At 42.6% G+C, this 22,086-nt stretch overlaps 1 protein-coding gene across 1 annotated transcript in view; it reads left to right on the top strand.

Annotated features, from left to right (window-relative positions):
- Positions 1-22,086, top strand: part of LOC124594045 — an 80,228-nt gene that overhangs the window by 5,405 nt on the left and 52,737 nt on the right. Inside the window, exon 2 of the mRNA XM_047132398.1 lies at positions 20,501-20,742. Coding sequence (XP_046988354.1) covers positions 20,501-20,742 — 242 coding nt within the window. The remainder of the gene's footprint in view (positions 1-20,500; positions 20,743-22,086) is intronic.

Below are 22,086 nucleotides of genomic sequence, written 5' to 3'. Positions count from 1 at the left end.
AAGGCCGTTGGCAGAATGAGGCTGACTTCTTATGCCGGAAGTCTTCGGCCGCCAATGCTGCCAATGCTGATTATTTATCAAAATTTAGGCAGTGGCGGGATCGAACCCGGGACCGAAGACGTTTTGATTATGAATCAAAGACGCTACCCCTAGACCACGGGTATCTATTCATCATCAAATATTAAACACAAAATCAGCGCTGCATCGTCAAATGTATATAAATAACAGCATATGCAAGAGTCATCGTGTCAGCAGCAGTAATGTTCAAAACAAAGTCAACAGTAGTCCTGCTGACAAGATATCTCTTGCATACGATGTTATTTATATGCATTTGAAGATACTGGAATTGATTTTGTATGTTTGACGATGCCACTATGGCTCCAGTATATTAGGACCTGTTTTTATAAGACGGATCTGAAGATGGTCATTATAGATCGAAATAGGTAGTCTCATGACAAAAAAATTTGTGACCATAGACGTGAAGTAATGGAAATTTGTTTTATAATGAGTTAGACCAGCATTCTTAAACTGTGTTCTGCGGAATCCTGCGGCTACGTGGAGGTCACACCAGAGTTTTGTTAGGTCGGTGGCTTCTTGCATAAAATTCAAGAAAGTAGGTTAAAAATTAATATTATAGCCTCCATTAAATTAAAAAAACAGTGTGACAGTCAACACCCAGTTACACTTAGGAATTTGGGTAACTAGTATGAGTAAGATGACCTGAAAATCCCACCGCAGTTACACACCGCTTACGAGATCGAATACGTGAGGCGGTCTGACAACGGCAAATAGTGAGCCGACTAACGTCAGTCTGCTTTCGGCCGGTAAGCGGCGAGGACGTCTTGTTTACGTCCCGTCCGCAGAGTCGCGAGCGCGCTTAGTTTGTTTACTTCCTCGCCGCAGCTAATACTCGCGTCCGTTGACATTGAGTCGCCATGGCTTATTGGTACAGAAAAGCTACCATCAATATCAGCTTCCAGCCCGACTACGCACGACCACGAGCCTTTGAAGTGGAACGATTCATCCGTGACGAAGTTCAAATACCAACACAGCACATCATCGGTATCCACCTATCCATCAAAAGTAGCGTCGTTTACGTCAAAATGATCGATGACAAGTTACGTCAAGCAGTTGTGAACAGATGCGCGAACACTCTCAAGTTCAAACACTCATATGGTCACATCGGAGAGGTTACTGTTGACCATGCTGGACTAGGATTACTCCCTTTCGAAGTGCCACCGGACGTAGTTACCTCAGCTTTCCGCCCATAAGGGACAGTAATCAGCCACGTGGCCGAAGAGTGGAACACCTTCAAGATGTACCAGGTCCTCAACGGCGTCCGACAAGTGAAAATTGAATTAAAGAAACATGTGCCATCCTACTTAGTCATACTTGGCTGTCGAGCAATAGTAATGTACGACGGACAACCTCGTACTTGTTCTGGTTGCGGCCAGGAGGGTCATGTGCGCTCGGCGTGTCTTCAACGTCGGGTTACACAAATTCCATTACATGACACGGCACCATGTCCTACGCTCACGGCCCTCCCCCTCAATTACGCTGGGGTGACACGATCGACCGTCATGACAGCCGACAAACCACTTGGCAGACAGGAAGCGTTAGAATGCACATCTGTCGCCAGTCCTGGATTGACCAACAACATTACGGTTGCCGCAGAGATTGAAGAACGCCGCCCATCGACTCCTCATGAAGATTCGGACGAGAGAATGGAACTCGACGCTAGGTTTGTACCGACCTCTGCCTTTCTCCCTGAGGGGGATGCGATATGGGAACCACAAACCCTTTAGGACACAGAAACCAACGTCCGAAAACAAATGTCACCGATAAAACACAAAAAGCGACGTCGCACACCCTCAGACGATTGCCACCAGCAATCTACAAAGGACACACTTTGTCAATGTCTACCTCGCATCGCGCCTTCCACACACAGCGCGTGTTCTTCCAATACCGTTACTAATAGCTCGACGTCTATTAGCGGCATTCGGATCCTAAGTCAGCACAGGCATGCTCTTCAAAGTCACTTATAAGTCGCTGACCCTTCCCCCAGAAAGGGGAGGTCTTGGTCTAGTCCATGTCCACGACAGAGCTGTGGCCCTGTACGTCAGCTCACACATCAAGCTGTGGCGATACCACCCGGAAAGTTCGACAGGTTTGCTTCTGGAGTCCTTAGCTCCGCCCTCCCTTATGCCCCCACTGGCGACGCAAGACATACCCCCACCCTTCTACTACTTCGGGAACTTTTACATTGAACACAGCTATGTCCGTATCGCAGTACTACCGACGAAACAGGCGTCGGCGCGGGATATATATCATGTCCTACAGCAGAGGCGCCCACCAAACATCGTGGAGACCAAAAGCCCTCAGTTAATTGGAAGGTGGTGTGGAAGACGATTCACGCGGTTACACTGGCCACAGACGTCCGATCCACTTGGTACATCACAGTCAATGGTAAACAGATCACCCGATCACGCCTCCACAAGATAAACATGGCGGAATCGCCTCTATGTGTAGACTGCGGGATGACAGACACGGACGAACACCGTCTCACATGTGGCGCGGCAGAAGACGTATGGCGCTTGGTGCGGCAAATTTTGTCGTATTTTCTACGAGTGACTCCGGAACACATTACACCTCGGTTTCTACTATTTCCGGATCAACAGTATTTCCCGCGCACCAAGACCAACGCTGTCACGTGGATCCTTGCGCATGCGGTACACTACTTATTTCACGATGGACCTAAAGATGTATTAGACCTTTGGAACTACCTACAAGAACGTCATTGCAAGATCGTACGGAACCCAAAATACAGACAGTATTTTTCTAATTACTTAGGGAGTGCCCTACGCGACCCTCCACGCAGCTGGATCATTAACAGATAGGAGAAGACATCCATTGAGTGGGCTGACAAGACTAAGTTCGATTCTCGGTGGAAAACGTACGACGTACGTGAAGACGTACCTGGATGATGAAGCGTAAGGAGAGTAGCGACACACCCTTCTGCAGCATGTACGCAGCACTCTTTTAAGTTTTCCCCATATGCATTACCTCGTTGTAGGAACATGCAGAGATATTGTTTTCTTTACTCAGAGCACGATGCGGTGCTAGGTACATTTATTTTTGTTGTGGTATAAAGTAAAAACAAATTAAGAATATATTAAAGACAGTAAATTAAAATAAATAAATAAAAATTCCCACAAAAAAGTGGTAATCGTCATATAAAAAAAACCGTGGATGTGGTTCTAACGCGGTTTCCCATATCCAACTAGGTAAATATCGGCCTGATATGCGCGTCCCGCCTCATGTGATGACGATGAGGTCCCGTACCATGAGGAGCACAGGGGACGATGCACCGCCGACTAGGCGAGGTCCTGTCGGAGGTGGTCTACCATTGCCTTCCTCCGACCGTAATTGGGATGAATAATGATGATGAAGACGACACAACGACACCCAGTCATCCCGAGGCAGGGAAAATCCCTGACCCCGCCCGGAATCGAACCTGGGAGCCCCTGCGTGGGAAGCGAGAGGACTACCGCAAGACCACGAGCAATACATGAAGAACGTTTTCGCAATTGAAAGTCAGATTTACTCTACACGCAGACAGATAGGGTAGGGCTACGCCGCATGGGGACTGGAGGCGCCACTAAAATACGCATCTGTCAATGCCGATCCCGTTAGGCACAAGGGAAAAGGTACTGAAGAAGAACATGAATGCGACACCGACAGAGAACAACGCTGTATTGCCAGAGACGAGACGACAACCTTACATATGGATAAGGTAATATTCACATAACAGCTTATAACAATAAATCAAAGGTTCATTCTGAGAGCAACCACGACATTACTAACATTCTTTGACCTTTACTACATGGAGGAGTTAATACATCCACCTCTCCTATTTGATCGTGTTAGCGTTTCGTAATCTTTTCGATAAGTAACCCTTTTTAATATTGAATTTTATCATGGAACCTCTGGTATTTTTATGGTAAATTTTTAACGCAACATTCTGTAAATGATTTTGTTTGCGACAAAAATATTATGTAGACAATCATCTACTTTTTCCCTTGATCGTCATGTGTATAAAATTTTATCAAGCTGGCAATAAAACGGCTGATTTCTGAAACAGCAGTGGAGGAAGGTCATTTTCAAGACTGAGGATGATCAAAAACAGCCTTTGGACCTCCATGTTAGAAGACTGGCTAAGTAGTTTGGTTTTGTTCAGTATTGGATTGATACATTAATACAACTAAACTGTGAACATATAAGTAACGTCATTACTAATACGGTAGGAGTGTGGATAGAGGAGAATGGAACATGCTGGGGATTTTACTGGACGTAGATTAAAGTTATCATTTATTAATAAACACAGTATCAGCATATTACACTTGGTGGCACGAGCCATGCGAAAAGCATCAATCACGACCTAATTTGATGAGCATTTGCTTTTGGCCACATTAGCCAAGAAGTTACACAAATCTTCGATCTTGCCAATCACAGAAAACAGAACTTAGTTCTCCATGCCTCTAAAAAAGCTCTTCGACAAACATATAAACATATATAAAAATAAATTTATACTAAATTACTACGCAGATCTTAAACGTTCCACATAGCCTTGGCGCAACAAGCACTGTAAACCTTAACACAGTCGAACAGTAACCGAAACAATCAGCTAGTGGACATAAAATTAAACTTATCATGATTTCTCTCTTCTACACATTCTCGACGCTACCAGCGCCCTAAGGTATTTTTTTTAATGGGTACCTCTTCCATAACTCAAGAAGCAGATTTGCTTACATCGCTTAAAGACATACATAATGAACGAAAGGGAAGCCAAAGTTAATATTAACTAAAATAGAAGATGGACAAGGAAAAATCTTCTCGTCATAAAGAAACCCCCCACACTCATGCCATGTACAGTTACAATACATATAGTTTAACAAGAAACGAATTCACAGTAGAAGAGAACACTAACGCGACGCGGTAGTTGAAACAAATATGAACAAGAGACAACGGCGACAAAGACAAAGCTGTTATAGATGGCAAGACAACTTAAAACAATGTCGCCCTTGCACCAACGAAGCATCGTACCTCTCATGGAGTGACCCTGAAAACTGAAGAACACAATGATTGGCGGAAAACGTCTCTTAAACACTGTTAACCCACACTCTAGGAACGCGAACCTTCACTCTAGGAATGCGCCACACCGCTGTACCACCAGGCAACAGTCAGGAGGAAACCAGACGAAGAGCCGCTACCAAAAGAGACGCTTGGTGAACCACAAAAACAGACCACGACTTCGTACACAGCAGCGAGAAGATGGCAGGCAGAGAGACTGATCTGATTAGCTATAATTCTACAGTATGTATCTGGGTATCGTACGTGAAAGAGAAAAAGGGCAGAGACATAACCTGCATTCGTTCCGGTATCTGCACACCATCCATCTGCACACTGTACTCCATATACGGCAGCTCGGAAATGACAATAGACAGCTCACTCTGCAAGAGACTCAGCACTGTCCATGTGGCTCAGCGGTCGCACCTCGATGACTGCATGTATAGGCTGGCTGTTCGCCAACGTGCTCCAGCCGATAGAGTTTGTCTTACTCGTCTCCAGTCAGACTCCGAAATAGTCGGTGCTGCTCCTTTTCCACCGCGGCCATAGCTAACACTCATCACACGGCAGTCACGGCGAGCCCCTCTTATAACGATGACAGAGACGTTTCTGGAGTAGCTCATCTATGGCCCCTTAGGGATATGGCGGCTAAGGAGGGGAAGAAATCCAGTGTGCACTCCGTGTGCATTCTGGGTGGAGTCATTCCTGATGTGGAAAGGGTCATTCCGGATGCCATGAAGAGCACAGAGTGCAGCCAGCTGCAGGTGGTGGCACATGTCGGCACTAATGACGTGTGTCGCTTTGGATCAGAGGAAATTCTCTCTGGATTCCAGCGGCTATCTGATTTGGTGAAGGCTGCCGGTCTTGCTTACGAGATGAAGGCAGAGCTCACCATCTGCAGCATCGTTGACAGAACCGACTGCGGACCTTTGGTGCAGAGCCGGGTGGAGGGTCTGAATCAGAGGCTCAATGGTTTTGCGACCGTGTTGGCTGCAGATTTCTTGACTTGCGCCATAGGGTGGTGGGGTTTCGGGTTCCGCTGAATATGTCAGGAGTTCACTACATTCAGCTGGCGGCTACACGGGTAGCGGAGGCTGTGTGGCGTGGACTGGGCGGTTTTTTAGGTTAGAAGGCCTCGGGAAAGTACGGGATGGGCTGCAATCTCGAAGGGTGCATGGCAAATACAGGACGTGCTTGGATCAAGGAACAGTCGGAATTGTAGTTGTAAATTGTTGTAGTTGTGCTGGGAAAGTCCCTGAGCTTCAAGCGCTAATAGAAAGCACTGAAGCTGAAATCGTTATAGGTACAGAAAGCTGTCTAAAGCCTGAAATAAGTTCTGCAGAAATTTTTACGAAGTCTCAGACGGTGTTCAGGAAAGATAGATTAGGCAGAATTGGTGGTGGAGTGTTTGTGTCTGTCAGTAGTGGTTTATCTTGTAGTGAAGTCGAAGTAGATACTCCGTGCGAATTGGTATGGGTGGAGGTTATACTTAACAGCCGAACTAAGTTAATAATTGGCTCCTTCTACCAACCCCCAGACTCTGATGATACAATTGCTGAACAGTTCAGAGAAAATTTGAGTCTCATAACAAATAAATACCCCACTCATACGGTTATAGTTGGTGGGGACTTCAACCTTCCCTCAATATGTTCGCAAAAATACTTGTTCAAAACCGGTGGTAGGCAGAAAACATCTTCCGAGATTGTCCTAAATGCTTTCTCCGAAAATTATTTCGAGCAGTTAGTCCACGAACCCACGCGAATTCTAAATGGTTGCGAAAACACACTTGACCTCTTAGCCACAAACAATCCAGAGCTAATAGAGAGCATCATGACTGATACAGGGTTGGTGATCACAAGGTCATTGTAGCTAGGCTCAATACCGTTTCTTCCAACTCCATGAGAAACAAACGCAAAATAATTTTATTTAAAAAAGCGGATAAAGCGTCACTAGAAGCCTTCCTAAGAGACAATATCCATTCCTTCCGAACTGACTATGCAAATGTAGACGAGATGTGGCTCAGATTCTAAGATGTAGTAGCAACAGCAATTGAGAGATTCATACCTCATAAATTGGTAAGAGGTGGATCTGATCCCCCATGGTACACAAAACAGGTCCGAACGCTGTTGCAGAGGCAACCGGAAAAAGCATGCGAAGTTCAGAAGAACACGAAATCCCGAAGATTGACTAAAGTTTACAGACGCGCGAAATTTGGCACGGACTTCAATGCGAGATGCCTTTAATAGGTTCCACAACGAAACATTGTCTCGAAATTTGGTAGAAAATTCGAAGAAATTCTGGTCGTATGTAAAGTATACAAGCGGCAAGACGCAGTCAATACCTTCGCTGCGCAGTGCCGATGGTACTGTTACCAGCGACTGTGCTGCTAAAGCGGAGTTACTGAACGCAGTATTCCGAAATTCCTTCACCAGGGAAGACGAATGGAATATTCCAGAATTTGAAACACGAACAGGTGCTAGCATGAGTTTCTTAGAAGTAGATACCTTAGGGGTTGCGAAGCAACTCAAATCGCTTGATACGGGCAAGTCTTCAGGTCCAGATTGTATACTGATTAGGTTCGTTTCAGATTACGCTGATACAATAGCTCCCTACTTAGCAATCATATACAACCGCTCGCTCACCGATAGATCTGTACCTACAGATTGGAAAATTGCGCAGGTCGCACCAGTGTTTAAGAAGGGTAGTAGGAGTAATCCATCGAACTACAGACCTATATCATTGACGTCGGTTTGCAGTAGGTTTTTGGAGCATATACTGTATTCAAACATTATGAATCACCTCGAAGGGAACGATCTATTAATACGCAACCAGCATGGTTTCAGAAAACATCGTTCTTGTGCAACGCAGCTAGCTCTTTATTCGCACGAAGTAATGGCCGCTATCAACAGGGGATCTCAAGTTGATTCCGTATTTCTAGATTTCCGGAAAGCTTTTGACACCGTTCCTCACAAGCGACATCTAATCAAGCTGCGGGCCGATGGGGTATCGTCTCAGTGGTGCGACTGGATTCGTGATTTCCTGTCAGGAATGTCGCAGTTCGTAGTATTAGACGGTAAATCATCGAATAAAACTGAAGTGATATCAGGTGTTCCCCAGGGAAACGTCCTGATCTGTATAAATGACCTGGGTGACAATTTGAGCAGTTCTGTTAGGTTGTTCGCAGATAATGCTGCGATTTACCGTCTAGTAAGGTTATCCGAAGACCAGTATCAGTTGCAAAGCGATTTAGAAAAGATTGCTGTATGGTGTGGCAGGTGACAGTTGACGCTAAATAACGAGAAGTGTGAGGTGATCCACATGAGTTCCAAAAGAAATCCGTTGGGATTCGATTACTCGATAAATAGTACAATTCTCAAGGCTGTCAATTCAACTAAGTACCTGGGTGTTAAAATTACGAACAACTTCAGTTGGAAAGACCACATAGATAATGTTGTGGGGAAGGCGAGCCAAAGGTTGCGCTTCATTGGCAGGACGCTTAGAAGATGCAACACGCCCACTACAGACAGCTTACACTACGGTCGTTCGTCCTCTGTTGGAATATTGCTGCGCGGTGTGAGATCCTTATTAGGTGGGATTGACGGAGGACATCGAAAGGGTGCAAAAAAGGGCAGCTCGTTTTGTATTATCACGTAATAGGGGAGAGAATGTGGCAGATATGATACGCGAGTTGGGATGGAAGTCATTAAAGCAAAGACGTTTTTCGTCGCGGCGAGATCTATTTACGACATTTCAGTCACCAACTTTCTCTTCCGAATGCGAAAATACTTTGTTGAGCCCAACCTACACAGGTAGGAATGATCATAAAAATAAAATAAGAGAAATCAGAGCTCTAACAGAAAGGTTTAGGTGTTCGTTTTTCCTGCACGCTGTTCGGGAGTGGAATGGTAGAGAGATAGTGTGATTGTGGTTCGATGAACCCTCTGCCAAGCACTTAAATGTGAAATGCAGAGTAATCATGTAGATGTAGATGTATTGTGAACAGTAGGCACAAATCAACCAGCCAATAAGATTATTTCCAAATTCCATTCTGAAGCTGGTGGTTTGTCAAAGTATTCTATTTCAAATTATTACACGTAAATTTTATTAGTTAGACTCCTATTGCTATCTTACATTTGCCTAAAAATATGCTTCCTTTTAGTTACCCAGACGACACTCATCCATGGGAGTTCCGTTCTTTAAAGAACTGGGGGCATTGTACTGGTAGTAGCTAATACAAATTTGAAAATAATACTTTTTTGGATATTTATGGCTGACTTGTTTATTGCGCTCAAAATGCCAACAAAATTTGTACTGCATCAACTTTTCTAGTTAAGTAAAACTGTCATCAATCCAAAGGATCTCACTATAGGCGGTATTTTCGTGGCGAAGGAATTCAGCATCTGTGTCGATATCTAACATTTCTTTAAGACGTTTATTTTTCCATAGCTGTTGCACTTTTTTAATGTGTGGGTAGTTACGATAAAACTGTATCTGTTGTGTAGTCCCTGTATAGAGAGGACAGTTTGCTTACGCAACCACATAGATCTGAAGACGGTAAAGTGTGATCGAAACTACTTTTATCGTAAAGCTATTGCAACTGAGTCGGTAAAGTAAACGGTAGTAACTATTTTTAAACCGAAAAGCTCGTTTGAACATCAGAACGCTTTATTGGGCTGCATGCCGTTGCCCTCTTTTGACCTTAGAACCAATGTACCCAGTTCAAGGTGGTTTCTGAACCACGATGTTAATGTAGAAAATGCAGGTCTTCTACATTAACAAAAATTTCCAGAGGTGAAATGACAGTTAAAAGTTTCACATTACTTGTGAATAATGTGTAGCATTAACTGTAAATAAAAGTGTCATTGTGCGCCAATATTTTCTGAGAACTTTTGATCATAGCATATGAATGAGCTCCTTCCATTTGGGCAGAAGCATTGAGCTGGACACCGTCCGGTATTAACGTCCATTTGTCTCCCTTCTAGTACAAATGGACGAATGACAGCCAATAACGGAAAAGCATTCAATGCGTGTCTTTCATATGCGAATGGCGAAGCCATTCAGGAAACTCATTATACGTCTTGCGATTCAGAACTCGTATCACCGATAAAAGCGAATCAGAGCTTATGTTAGAAAGACGTATCATCTTTTCTCGACGCGTATCTTTATTGTAATCTATATCGATCAAAGTTGCGATTCAAGTCTTGACAGTTAGCCCATTTCAACAGCGATATACCATATGTCAGAAGAGGATTGGGTGTATTCATGTATCATACAAAAGTAATTTACAGTAAAACATAAAAATAAAGCAATAGTTAAATCACGGAGGGTGATTACCCATTCCTGGAAAATACTGCCATAAGTGGGAGGATGAAAAAAGAAAAAGAAGGAAAGGTCTTTCAGATCGAGTACCTTTATACGTACTGTTTAAATATCTTAAGGCGCGACATAAGAACTTTTCTTTCTGATGTTCGGCTGACGGGGTGTTACCAAAAAGCATCAATAAATCAGAATTTCTAAACAACAATTGAGCAGTTATTCTAGTGACCTATTAAGCAGTGGTGCAAGTTTAACTATGTTCCATACACACACTGTTTTAACTGAGTAATGCAGGATCAGCAGTGAATGTAATTAAAGCTCAGCGTTTGCTTTGAATCTACTAAGTCTAAAACGTTTAGCCTGACAGACATTGATAATTTGATACAGTGTAACTAGAATGAGATTTTTACTCTGCAGCGGAATGTGCGGTGATATGAAACTTTCTGGCAGTTTAAAACTATATCCCGGACAGAGACTCGAACTCGGGACATTTGCTTATCGCGGCTAAGTGCTCTGACGTCTGAGCTACCGAAGTACGGCTCAGGCCTCGTACTCACAGCTTTACTGCTGCCAGTACCTCGTCTCCTACCTTTCAAACTTCGCAGAAGCTCTCTTGCGAACCTTGCAGAACTAGCACTTCTAGAGAAAAGGGTATTGTGGAGACGGCTTAGCCACAGCTCGAGGGATGTTTACAGAACGAGATTTTCACTCTGCAGCGGAGTATGCGCTGATATAATACTTCCTGGCAGATTAAAACTATGTGCCGGACCGTGACTCTGGCAGGAAGTTTGATGTAGAGTTATTTCTTAACTATCCGTGTATTGTTCAAAGATTAACATCAATTAAGGATGTTCCCCGGCACAGAATTATTTTATCTTAACACCGCAGTTGTATTTTACTCCTTGGCTTGCTTGCTTAGTTTTGGTCTGTTGCAAGAATGAAAAAGTAAAACAAATCTGCAAGTGACACAATTTTATATATTTAAAATGTGTTACTTGAGAATGTAAAGTGTGGAGGAAACTAGGTGAGGATAGGCATAGTATGGGCATGGTTTAGGGCCTTTGAGTTATAAGGGGAAAATTTTTGTGGACAAAAAGGAAGTTTATCTCTTATCTGAAGTACGAACGGACTCGCCCAGGTTGATTTGTCAAGTCAGTCAGGTGGTACAAGAAATTAACGTCGATGAAGGAGCAACATTCGCAAAAAGCGAATAGGAAAGAAATTACATCACTGCTACCTGGAAGTCGGAACGGTTAGAGCCTTCTGCCTGGAACCAAAGCTCCACATTGATTGCCCATGGCAAGTACATAGTGGGTACGTTTTTAGCGGGTCACACTGAGCAGGAAAAAACAGCTTTTGCTGAAGCAACAATTTTTTTTGCATGTGGACCACAAAGAATTGTACTTGAACATTACAGGAAAATATTAAATTGAAAAATTGAAAATAAAATAAACTTTTTTAATACAAGTTAGGCTGGCTACGCAACCTGCATAAACTTCCCTCTTCCGTAAGGCTAATGTACACCTGCGAGGAAAGGGGGGGGGGGGGGAGGGAGCGACCTATAGGGGGGCTGTAACTAAAGATAACAAAGGCCAGATCGACCAAATTTGTCAGATGGGTTTACAAAGTATTTTTACTATCTTTCAGGTCGTTGGCCTGTCATTGACCAAATGGTACTGTGCTTGAGGGTGAAAGTGAGATTAGCTCCTTTCGTCCACAGCAGCTGAGGACAGGAAAAATTCGTTAACTGTAACGCTGGTTCACAATTGATGCCATGGAAGCACAACTACAATTATTATGGAACAACTCCATGGATATGATCTTCTTTATATAAAAATCTAGTTTGGGGCAGTAAATATTAATTAAGCTTACAAGTTTCCCACAGGCAAAAATTTAACTTAAGTGGTAAAATTCCGTAGCAGTGGGTAAATCTTCTGTTAGTGGTTGATTACAATATACTGTCGACTGAAACCATAAAAAGCTAAGAGCTATAGCGCAATGAGATATCAGGGGTCTTAACAAGAAAAGCAAGTTCCCTAGCAATTATTGGGATGTTAAACCCTAATTTTCCTCCTTCCTAGTGACTTCTCGTAGTAAGCCTGAATCCACGAAATATTCAGAAAACAGCTTGGAACACATATTACTAAATTCACAGCAGTATTACCAGGAAATATATAAAATAGACTTTATACAGATGTTACAGTTCGCCTGAGGAAAAGCCATTATTCAGAGTCAAAATTGTTTTCCTTAAGGTAAAATAAAGTACACTGATTCAATAACAGATGAACAAAACTGAACATTTAAGCTGATTGTGTGGGCTGTTGGCGCTAGACCTACGTAATGGTGTGACATTGCTCTAAAATGATGTTGCTTATTACGTATGAATACTGCATGATCTTTAGCCAAAAAATCATTGAACAGTACACAGCAAACTTACAATCTCAGGGGAAATCATACAGCTCTCCCTAGTCATTTAACCGTCTTATAATCGAGAAAGTCAAGAAAATGATGTGATTGTTACTTTCACTAAATAGTAAGGCAACTTTGCCTACAGTTTGGCCACTGTGCGCAGCGATAAGATTGTCACGGTGAGAACAACAAGATTAGGTTCGTAACAGTTTATATTTGTTATTAGTAGGTCGCATAAAACCTCAGTCCAAATCACGCAAAAATGACGCTATAACTGGGGGATGTGCGAAACTATATGGAAGACTGTATAGGAGAAAACACAACACTTACCATTATCTGGACAACACACAATTCCAATGTTAATGAGACAAAATCTCAAATTCTAACCAAATGTCCGCATGCCGGAACAAGTAAGTAGTAAGCTGCTCAGAGAACGGAAAGCGTTACAGCATATTGCGAAACTTATATTTCCCCAAAATCAGCAAAGCATGGGCCCATCAGAACCAGACGACAACTGGGAGACTAATCGAATGGCAATTGGAACACGAAAGTCACGAAATTCTCTTCTCCCTCCTCAAATCTCTACTTGCGAAAAACTCTACATGTAGGGGACGACTCAATTCTTTGTCAGTGTGATGGACGAGAAAGTTTCACGAAAAAACAGGAGAAGGCAGCATAAACTTCCCACTATTGGAATACAAAATGCATATCATCAAACATGAGTTGGTACTGGACTAATGCAGTGACACCTCGACTGCTCGGCCTCTTCACGCCAAGCATGATATTGGAACGATTCAATTCATTTACATGACCAAAATTTTGGATCGAAAGCAACAGTCTTTCCCACGCTGGCTGGGCAGTGCTGCGGTATCTCGGCCTTTGAAGTTCATGCTGCAGAGCCAGAAACTGGATACTCAGTTCTCTGGGGATGGCAGTGAAGGAATTGTGGCTCCAGGCCCCAGTTAGCCCAGGCACTGGCTCTGCTCACACAACCACTAAGCAGGCCACAGCCTCACTTCGGTGAAAGATGCCCATCTCCCTGGAGATGCTCACCTCTGCTATTGAGATTCACTGTCTGCCTTCTGGCGACAACAAGACCCTGAGATCGCGCCTTGCAAGTGCACTTTCCCAACAGTTTCAATAAAATAACCACCAAATAACGGCAGAAAATGAAACACTCTCGCTTGGCGATGTATAACAGCAATGTCGTCTCGTCCTCCTCCTTTCGAAAAGAATAAAAATTTCTAAAATTGCAGCCTTTGTTCATCATCTGGCTTAGGCATCCCAGAAATTAACTAAGTGAAACAACCACTGCTATCCGAAAAGGACTCCTAACAGTCTTCATATGGTTCAAATGGTTCTGAGCACTATGGGACTTAACTTCTGAGGTCATCAGTCCCCTAGAATAAGTTTCCTTTAATTTACGTCTATGGTCCCAAACTTTTTGTTAACAGATTATCGATTTCGGTCTTTAATGACAATCATCAGATCTGTTTCATAAAAACAAAGTCCTAATGTACTGCAACCATAGTGGCATCGTCAAATGTTAAATGCGGAATCAGCACCAGCATCGTCAAATACAAATAAATGACATCACATGCACGAGTCATGTTGTCAGTAGTATGAAACAGATCTGATGATGGTCATTAAAGACCGAAACCGGTAATCTGTTAGCAAAAAGTTTGTGACCATAGAGGTAAATTAAAGGAAACTTATTACATATACGGGTCACTGTTTTTTCGCGACGATGTCGCAGCTTGTGAGTCCCCTAGAACTTAGAACTGCTTAAACCTAACTAACCTAAGGACATCAGACACATCCATGCCCGTGGCAGGTTCCGAACCTGCGACCGTAGCGGTCACGCGGTCCCAGACTGTAGTGCCTAGAACCGCTCGGCCACTCCGGCCGGCTCCTAACAGTCTTCCATTACGATAAACAAACTCACAAGACATCAGCAATATTCGAACACAACACCAGGAATTTTCGTTCCCCTTGATTAATTACGAAATTAACGTATTAGCCTGGGTTCACAGTGCAGGCTTAGTATTAGGAGCATAGTATTGATCAGTGTAACTTATTATACTTCCATGCTACATTATAAGCTGTTGGTATACCGTACATGTTGGACGAAAGTGCTTGGCATAATTGCACTGCTCCTGCATTACTAAAAATATGTTTTCTTTAACTTAATTGACCAAACATCTTGATTACGTTTGTAACCCAATGTTACCACGGACTGGGATGTCCTAATTACAGGAGTAATCTCCTTATGCTGACAATTTTTTTTGTTTTCTTTTTCTTTACACTTTACCCGTGACGTAACATCTTGATCTGTTCGAAAGAACACAAAATAAAGGAAGTACTTTAACAATGAAATGTAGTGATTACGACTTAGTGAGTAAAAATATGTTACTTTACAAAAGCCGTCCACTTCGTGTGTACAGCGCAAAAAGTAAACGAGTGTGAAAAACTACTTCCAGTTAGTGTGGTTCCTAAGTTCTCAAAAATAAATTAAGAGCGCTTGTGCATAAAATTTTTCTTCACAAAAGTGCATTAGCAGTGAAAACTCTTTTCTCTGAGATGTAACACAGTTACATTATGTTTTTGTACACAGCTGCGCTAATTTGAAGAGATGACCTCTTCTGTGGCTTAGAGTTTGCCAAACTCTGGTGTCTGCCGACACATGCTATGCACTGGCTGACATGACATTAACAATAGAAACGCACGTTTGAACCCGTTGTGTCTTAACGCGAGGGCCGTTCTCTGTCCTGCGTAGTCCCCGTGGGAGGGGCGAGGGAAGACCGTCCTCAGCTCTGCCTGCTGCCCTGGCCTCTCCTTGTATCTCCCTGCACACCGTCTGCTTCTGAAACAGTCCTAAGATTCAATCAGCAAGTTTTGGAACTCTACACAATACTACCCCTGCATATGACAACGATGACCAGAAGTTTTGTCTTGATTAAACCTTGGAATGAATGTTAATGTACAATCATGAAAACTTTTATGTTAAAGTGCTTTCACTGGATGTTTATTTTTAGTTTACTTCAACACAAATCGAGGCAAATCGGATTATGGTTTCTACAGGAAAAGTCAGGTGCAAACCATGACACTCTTTATCTTATACAGATCTTGTCCCTCAAGAAATCTTAAGTTTACTCAAAATAATGGTGGTGATTTAAGTGAGACGTGCTCTATGATTAGAAATTCAGAGAGGATGACCCAATCGAAACTAAACAACATGTTCCAGAAATTCAAGCTGTTGAATGCTCGAAAATGACACAGTTTCTTACATATGGTCAGCATCGACCACCAATGTATTGGAAAAAACTAGTGTCTGACAAATCTTCGAAACATCTCGACAAGTACTACAGAGCACAATTCCCAACTGCCAGTAAGCCATAAACTCCTAATAACGTCTGCAGTGCATTCTATGAGCACACAGAACATAAAATGCATAAATCCTACTCATGCCACACACGAAAGCGACCCCTCTTACCACAATTCCATTGACTACATCACATTTTATAACCTTACAGACCCGTGATGTTTTTGGAAGAGAACTAATAATACGTATCAACAGGATCAGCCGACAATACTCGCTGACCGCAGCTGCACTCCATTATTAGAAACATTTGCAAAACAGACATTACACTCATGCAATATAGGATAATCATGCCATACAATCAAGAGACTAGTAACTGTGTGCATACAGACACCCACGTTCAGCAAAAAAAGTGTTATCTGCTTGGTGCGTCTAGATTCAATACCCTACGAATCAGTCTACCTCTGACTTACCCCAAAACGTACAAACATATACAAACTGTAGCACTCGTATGTGTCATAAAAACTGCATAAACACAGACAAGAACATACGGTTAACACGTACATAACTAACCAAATTATGAACACGAGTTCCACAACATAAACTAAGACGACCTTCTGCACAGCCGCAGAATGTACGTTAGTGTAACGCGTTCTACACTCTGTATTTAAGGAAAGGTTTTGTAATGGGTTTCTCATTCAGAAATCACACTTGAAAGCGTTTATCTTTGAGAAGCTCGTGTTAAGAATTGTGTAAATGGAGAAATATCTGCCATCACATGTAGGAATTCGACTTCGGTAGGGTTAATCTCTGTCAAGCCTGCGGTACAGCGTCCTGAAATATTGCTGTTCAATTCGAAAAGTGGTGTGTTCAATTACATTCTTCATCTATAACGTCTCCAGAACTGCCGCATTCTGAAGAGTCAAGTGTTTTATCCGGAACGCCCCGACGTACGGGGAGAGCATTTCTTTGTTTTTACTTTGTAGGAGAGATGGTGGTTTCTCACCAGTACTTTATGTACTGAATAGAAGAAATGCTTCTTCATGTTCTTTGCATTCCTCCTCTGTCATTGCAGTGTCGTCTTTCTGATGTTAGTAATTGCTTCTGCAATCACCTGACAATGTCTACCCACATGCTACTTCTCTAAGCTCATGTATCAGTATGGATCAAAAATGAATATCAGACTTATCTCTTATAACAGAGCGGGATGAAAACGTAAAACTTGCCCAGAAATCAAAGTTACCGAAACTAGTAACGGTACGATAAAACCATTTCTAAGAACTTTTTGCTTGTTGCATTATTTTCTGCACTGGAGAAATAAGTAAATTGTGTTTTATAGAGGGAGAACTTTTAAAGATCAAAATTTTATTCGCAAACACAAGCTCCAAGCAGCAACAAAACAATTAATTTAATGCCATGATATGTATGAATTACTACATTTTGCTGTTGACTTGCATGCTACTTGTGAAGCGTAGAGCACCGTCGACGTACCGCAGTGCTGTAAGCGAGCCGCAGAGGAAAATCAAAGGGGTCCTGCTAGGAAAAGAAATAGTGCCACAGACCATCTCCTGGTTGTTGGGCCTTTTGGAGGGCAACAGTCAGTTGGTTTCCCGCCGTTCTGCAGGGCGCCTCTAGAGACATCGTCGTTGGCCATCGGGGCTCAGTTCGAAGCGGGACTCATCACTGAAGACAATTCTGCTTCAGTCAATGAGATTCCAGGCCAAAGACGTGTTTGGAGACACCCTAGACGGTAGTGGAATATCAACTGTCTATTGCCCGCCTTACGGACTGACAGCCAGGAGTGATGGTCTGACGTGCCATAATTTCATAGCAGGACTCTTTTGGATGTCATCTGCGGCACGCTCACAGCGCAGAGGTACGTCCACGATATTCGATGCCCAGTTTTGTTGCCCTTGATGGCAAGTAGTCCTGGGCTTACATTTCAGCAATATAAGTGCTGCCAGCACACGGTGAGACTTTCCACTGCCTGTCTTCGTCCTTGCCAAACCCTGCCTTGGTCAGCGAGGTCACCAGACCTCTCCGCAGTTGAGAACGCTTGGAGAATTATGGACAGGCTCCTGCAACCAGCTCGAAGTTTTGACGATCTGTGGCGTCGTTTGGACAGAATTTTGCATGAAATCCTTCAGTAGGACATCCAACAAATCTATCAAATCAGTGCCAAGCTGAATAACTCCTTCCATAAGTGCCAGAGATGGACCAACGCGTTATGACTTGTTGAGATCGGAAAGTACTTTCTCTTGAAGAAATCAACCAATTTTTCTGGAATTGTAATCATTTTCTTGCCTGTAATGTACATTACATCTACCGATTTCCGTACTATTCAAAAAAAATGTTCAAATGTGTGTGAAATCTTATGGGACTTAACTGCTAAGGTCATCAGTCCCTAAGCTTACACACTACTTAACCTAAATTATCCTAAGGAAAAACACACACATCCATGCCCGAGGGAGGACTAGAACCTCCATCGGGACCAGCCGGACAGTCCATGACTGTAGCGCCTAGACCGTTCGGCTAGTCCCGCGTGGCCCGTACTATTCGGATGATTCCTTCGTGGTGCGTCGTTTTGTTTGTCTTGGAGGTTATATTATCTTTTTTACGCAACATTAAGAACGTTATACTTATATGGATACGGTGACTGTTCTGTCAGACATGTCCGAAAGAACAGACATCATATCCATATAAGTATATAGTTACGACAATACCGGCCATGACCTTCCTCTTCTGTACGGATGCACACATATTACCCAAACTCTTACGGGACTTGGTAAGAATGTCTTCCACGAGTAATGAGTGTGTTGGGTAGGGACACTACGAATGCAGTGTGTGGACATAAAAGATGAAAATGTGGGTCTCGCGGGAGGCGTGCGCGAGATAGTCACTGTAGTCGTACTATTCTCTGTGCCCTCGGTGGCTCAGATGGACAGAGCGTCTGCCATGTAAGCAGGAAATGCCGCGTACGAGTCCCGGTCGGGGCACACATTTTCACCTGTCCCTGTTGATGTATATCAACGCCCGTCAGCAGCTAAAGGTATTAATATACAATTCTAAATTAATTCTAATTATATAATTTCTGTTTGCTGATGCCACCAGCTTGGTAGTGAAGGATCTTGTGTGTAATATTGAAACATTATCAAATAATGACGTTCATGAAATAAGTTCGTGGCTTGTGGAAAATAATTTGATGCTAAATCACAGTAAGACTCAGTTTTTAAAGTTTCTAACACACATTTCAACCAGAACTGATATTTGGATCAGACATAATGGGCATATTATAAGCGAGACGGAACAGTTCAAGTTCCTAGGCATTCGGATAGATTGTAAGCTGTTGTGGAAAGCCCATGTTCAGGATCTTGTTCAGAAACTAAATGCTGCTTTATTTACCATTAGAACAGTATCTGAAATACGTACAGTTCAACACGAAAAGTAGTATACTTCGCATATTTTCATACACTTATGTCATATGGTATCATTTTTTTAGGGTAATTCTTCTGATTCAAAAAGTGTACTTTTGGCTCAAAAACGGGTTTTTCGAGCTATATGTGGTGTAAGTTTGAGAACCTCTCGTCGACCCCTATTCAATAGTCTGGGAATTCTGACATTGCCCTCTCAGTATATATTTTCTTTAATGTCGTTTGTTGTTAGCAATATTAGCTTATTCCCAAGAGAAAGCAGCTTTTACTCAGTTAATACTAGGCAGAAATCAAATCTGCATGTGGATTGGACTTCCTTGACTCTTGTGCAGAAAGGAGTGCACTATTCTGCTGCATCCATTTTCAATAAGCTACCACAAGAACTCAAAAATCTTAGCAGTAGCCCAAACGCTGTTGAGTCTAAAATGAAGAGTTTCCTCATGGTTCACTCCTTCTATTCTGTCGTGGGGCTCCTGGAAGAGCTGGAAAATTAATCAAATTCCAGTGTTACATTGTTGATTTTCATTATTTAAACTTACGAATTGTTGCCTGAATACGTTTCTTGTATATCATTTTATCTGTTTCTACCCTTAATTTGGTCCCACGGAACAATAAATAAACAAATAAAAAATAAAAAAATAAGAACGATACCACAAAGGCTGATGCAAACAATTTTTTATTATCTGATGACGATGACCGTTCGAAAATGATGGTAACAAAGGCTTATTTCGGAAGCAACTCTGTGATTTTAAAGTAATTCAGTTTTTCTGGTCAGAGTGTACAGACAGTTCTATTCGTTCCCCTCCGAAGCACAACACAGTATGTTGCTCTCCCCGTTGCCACGCACAGTGCGCTCGGTTGGGCTGTACCCTGAGTGCTGTGGGTTGCCCTGTGTCAGCTGCTGCTGGACATCTCGTACCCGGTGGACGGCCTGGTGGGGGGCCGCGCCAGACAGCTGCTGCTGCTGCTGGACCAGGCGGCCGTCGCCTTCAACCACATGTGCTCGGTGGCCGCCTTCAACAGCATGTTCGTCCACTTCGTCGTCATAGCCTGCCAGCACCTGCAGCGCTCCATCGACGACCTGACAGCCGACACCTGCGACATCGTCGCCGTGGTGCGCCACCACCAGCAGATACTCAGGTAGAAGGCACCACGCGGCAGCAAAGACATCCGCTGTAGAACCGTTGTGGTGTGCGTACTGTAAGACCTTCAGTACACCCACCATCAGATTATTTGACTTGTCGCTCTAACGAAGTAGGCGAGTGTCAGCAATATGTCTCGTGGTCTTACCGTGGCGTGTTTATCTTCTGCCGTTAGGTCAGACGATAGAAATGCCACTTGCACGCTTAGAGTAGCAGATTGACGGTGACCAACTTTAAACAGAACTTGATTAATTTTCACACACATTTATTAAAATAATAACAAGCATAAAAATTACTTAACTTTGTTCTATTTATTAAAATAATAACAAGCATAAAAATTACTTAACTTTGTTCTGGATGCTATTTACAATTGACAATCTGAAGTTCCTTTGGTATTGGTACGTTAATCTTATTCTCACATACATCTCTGATACTTGACAAAAGTGTCTATACATTTATCTGCATGGCTATGTACAGGAATATGGAATTGACACCAAGCTTACAGCTTGCTAAGATATGCAAAGGGAGGGCGTGCAACAGGATACATGGAGTTGACATGTGAGTAGAAGCAGGTAGATGCTCCTTTCAATTTCCTAGAATGTTTCTCTTGAGTAGGTGGTAGGAAAAGGTAAAACGATGTGTAAATATTTATGAGTATTAGGGATTTTTTAGCAGCACTTCAAATATCAATGACCTAGCCACAGAGGTCAATCACGTAGATACTCAGATACTAACTGGATTGGATTCGAATCCTGCTGTTACTTATTTTTCAAATTTATTTTGTTTATTGCGATGTTAAGCTATTATCTACATTTAAAGAGTTCAATTTAATTATGTAAAATTAATATACTCAGTTTAGTTACGATTGCTATCCTGGAAAGTCAAGAGGCTGCAGGTGCTGGTAAAAAAAGCGAGTATACGAGGGATTTATTACGAAAGTATATGAAAAGCATTGGATGTTTGTCGGAATGCACTTTTTTGTTTTCCATGTTTGTCATTCGAGAACAGTAACGCGTGAGGTACAGATAGCGTGAAAGAACTAGAACATGTTAACATTAATAAAAAAAATGGCTAAAATCCTTAACTTACAACAACATACACGATCTTAATGCAACAGGTAACGCTAATATTGCAACAATATTAGTTCACGCCCGTCATGACGACATAGTGGAATGCACTTTTTTGTTTTCCATGTTTGTTATTCGAGAACAGTAACGCGTGAGGTACAGATGTGGTGAAAGAACTAGAACATGTTAATACATTAATAAAAAACATGGCTAAAATCCTTAACTTACAACAACATACACGATCTTAGTGCAACAGGTAACGCTAAAATTGCAAC

Source organism: Schistocerca americana, chromosome 1 (assembly GCF_021461395.2).
Source record: "Schistocerca americana isolate TAMUIC-IGC-003095 chromosome 1, iqSchAmer2.1, whole genome shotgun sequence".
Taxonomy (NCBI): Eukaryota; Metazoa; Arthropoda; class Insecta; order Orthoptera; family Acrididae; genus Schistocerca; species Schistocerca americana.
Note: the sequence above shows the minus strand (reverse complement) of the source record. Positions and strands in the feature narration are given on the sequence as shown.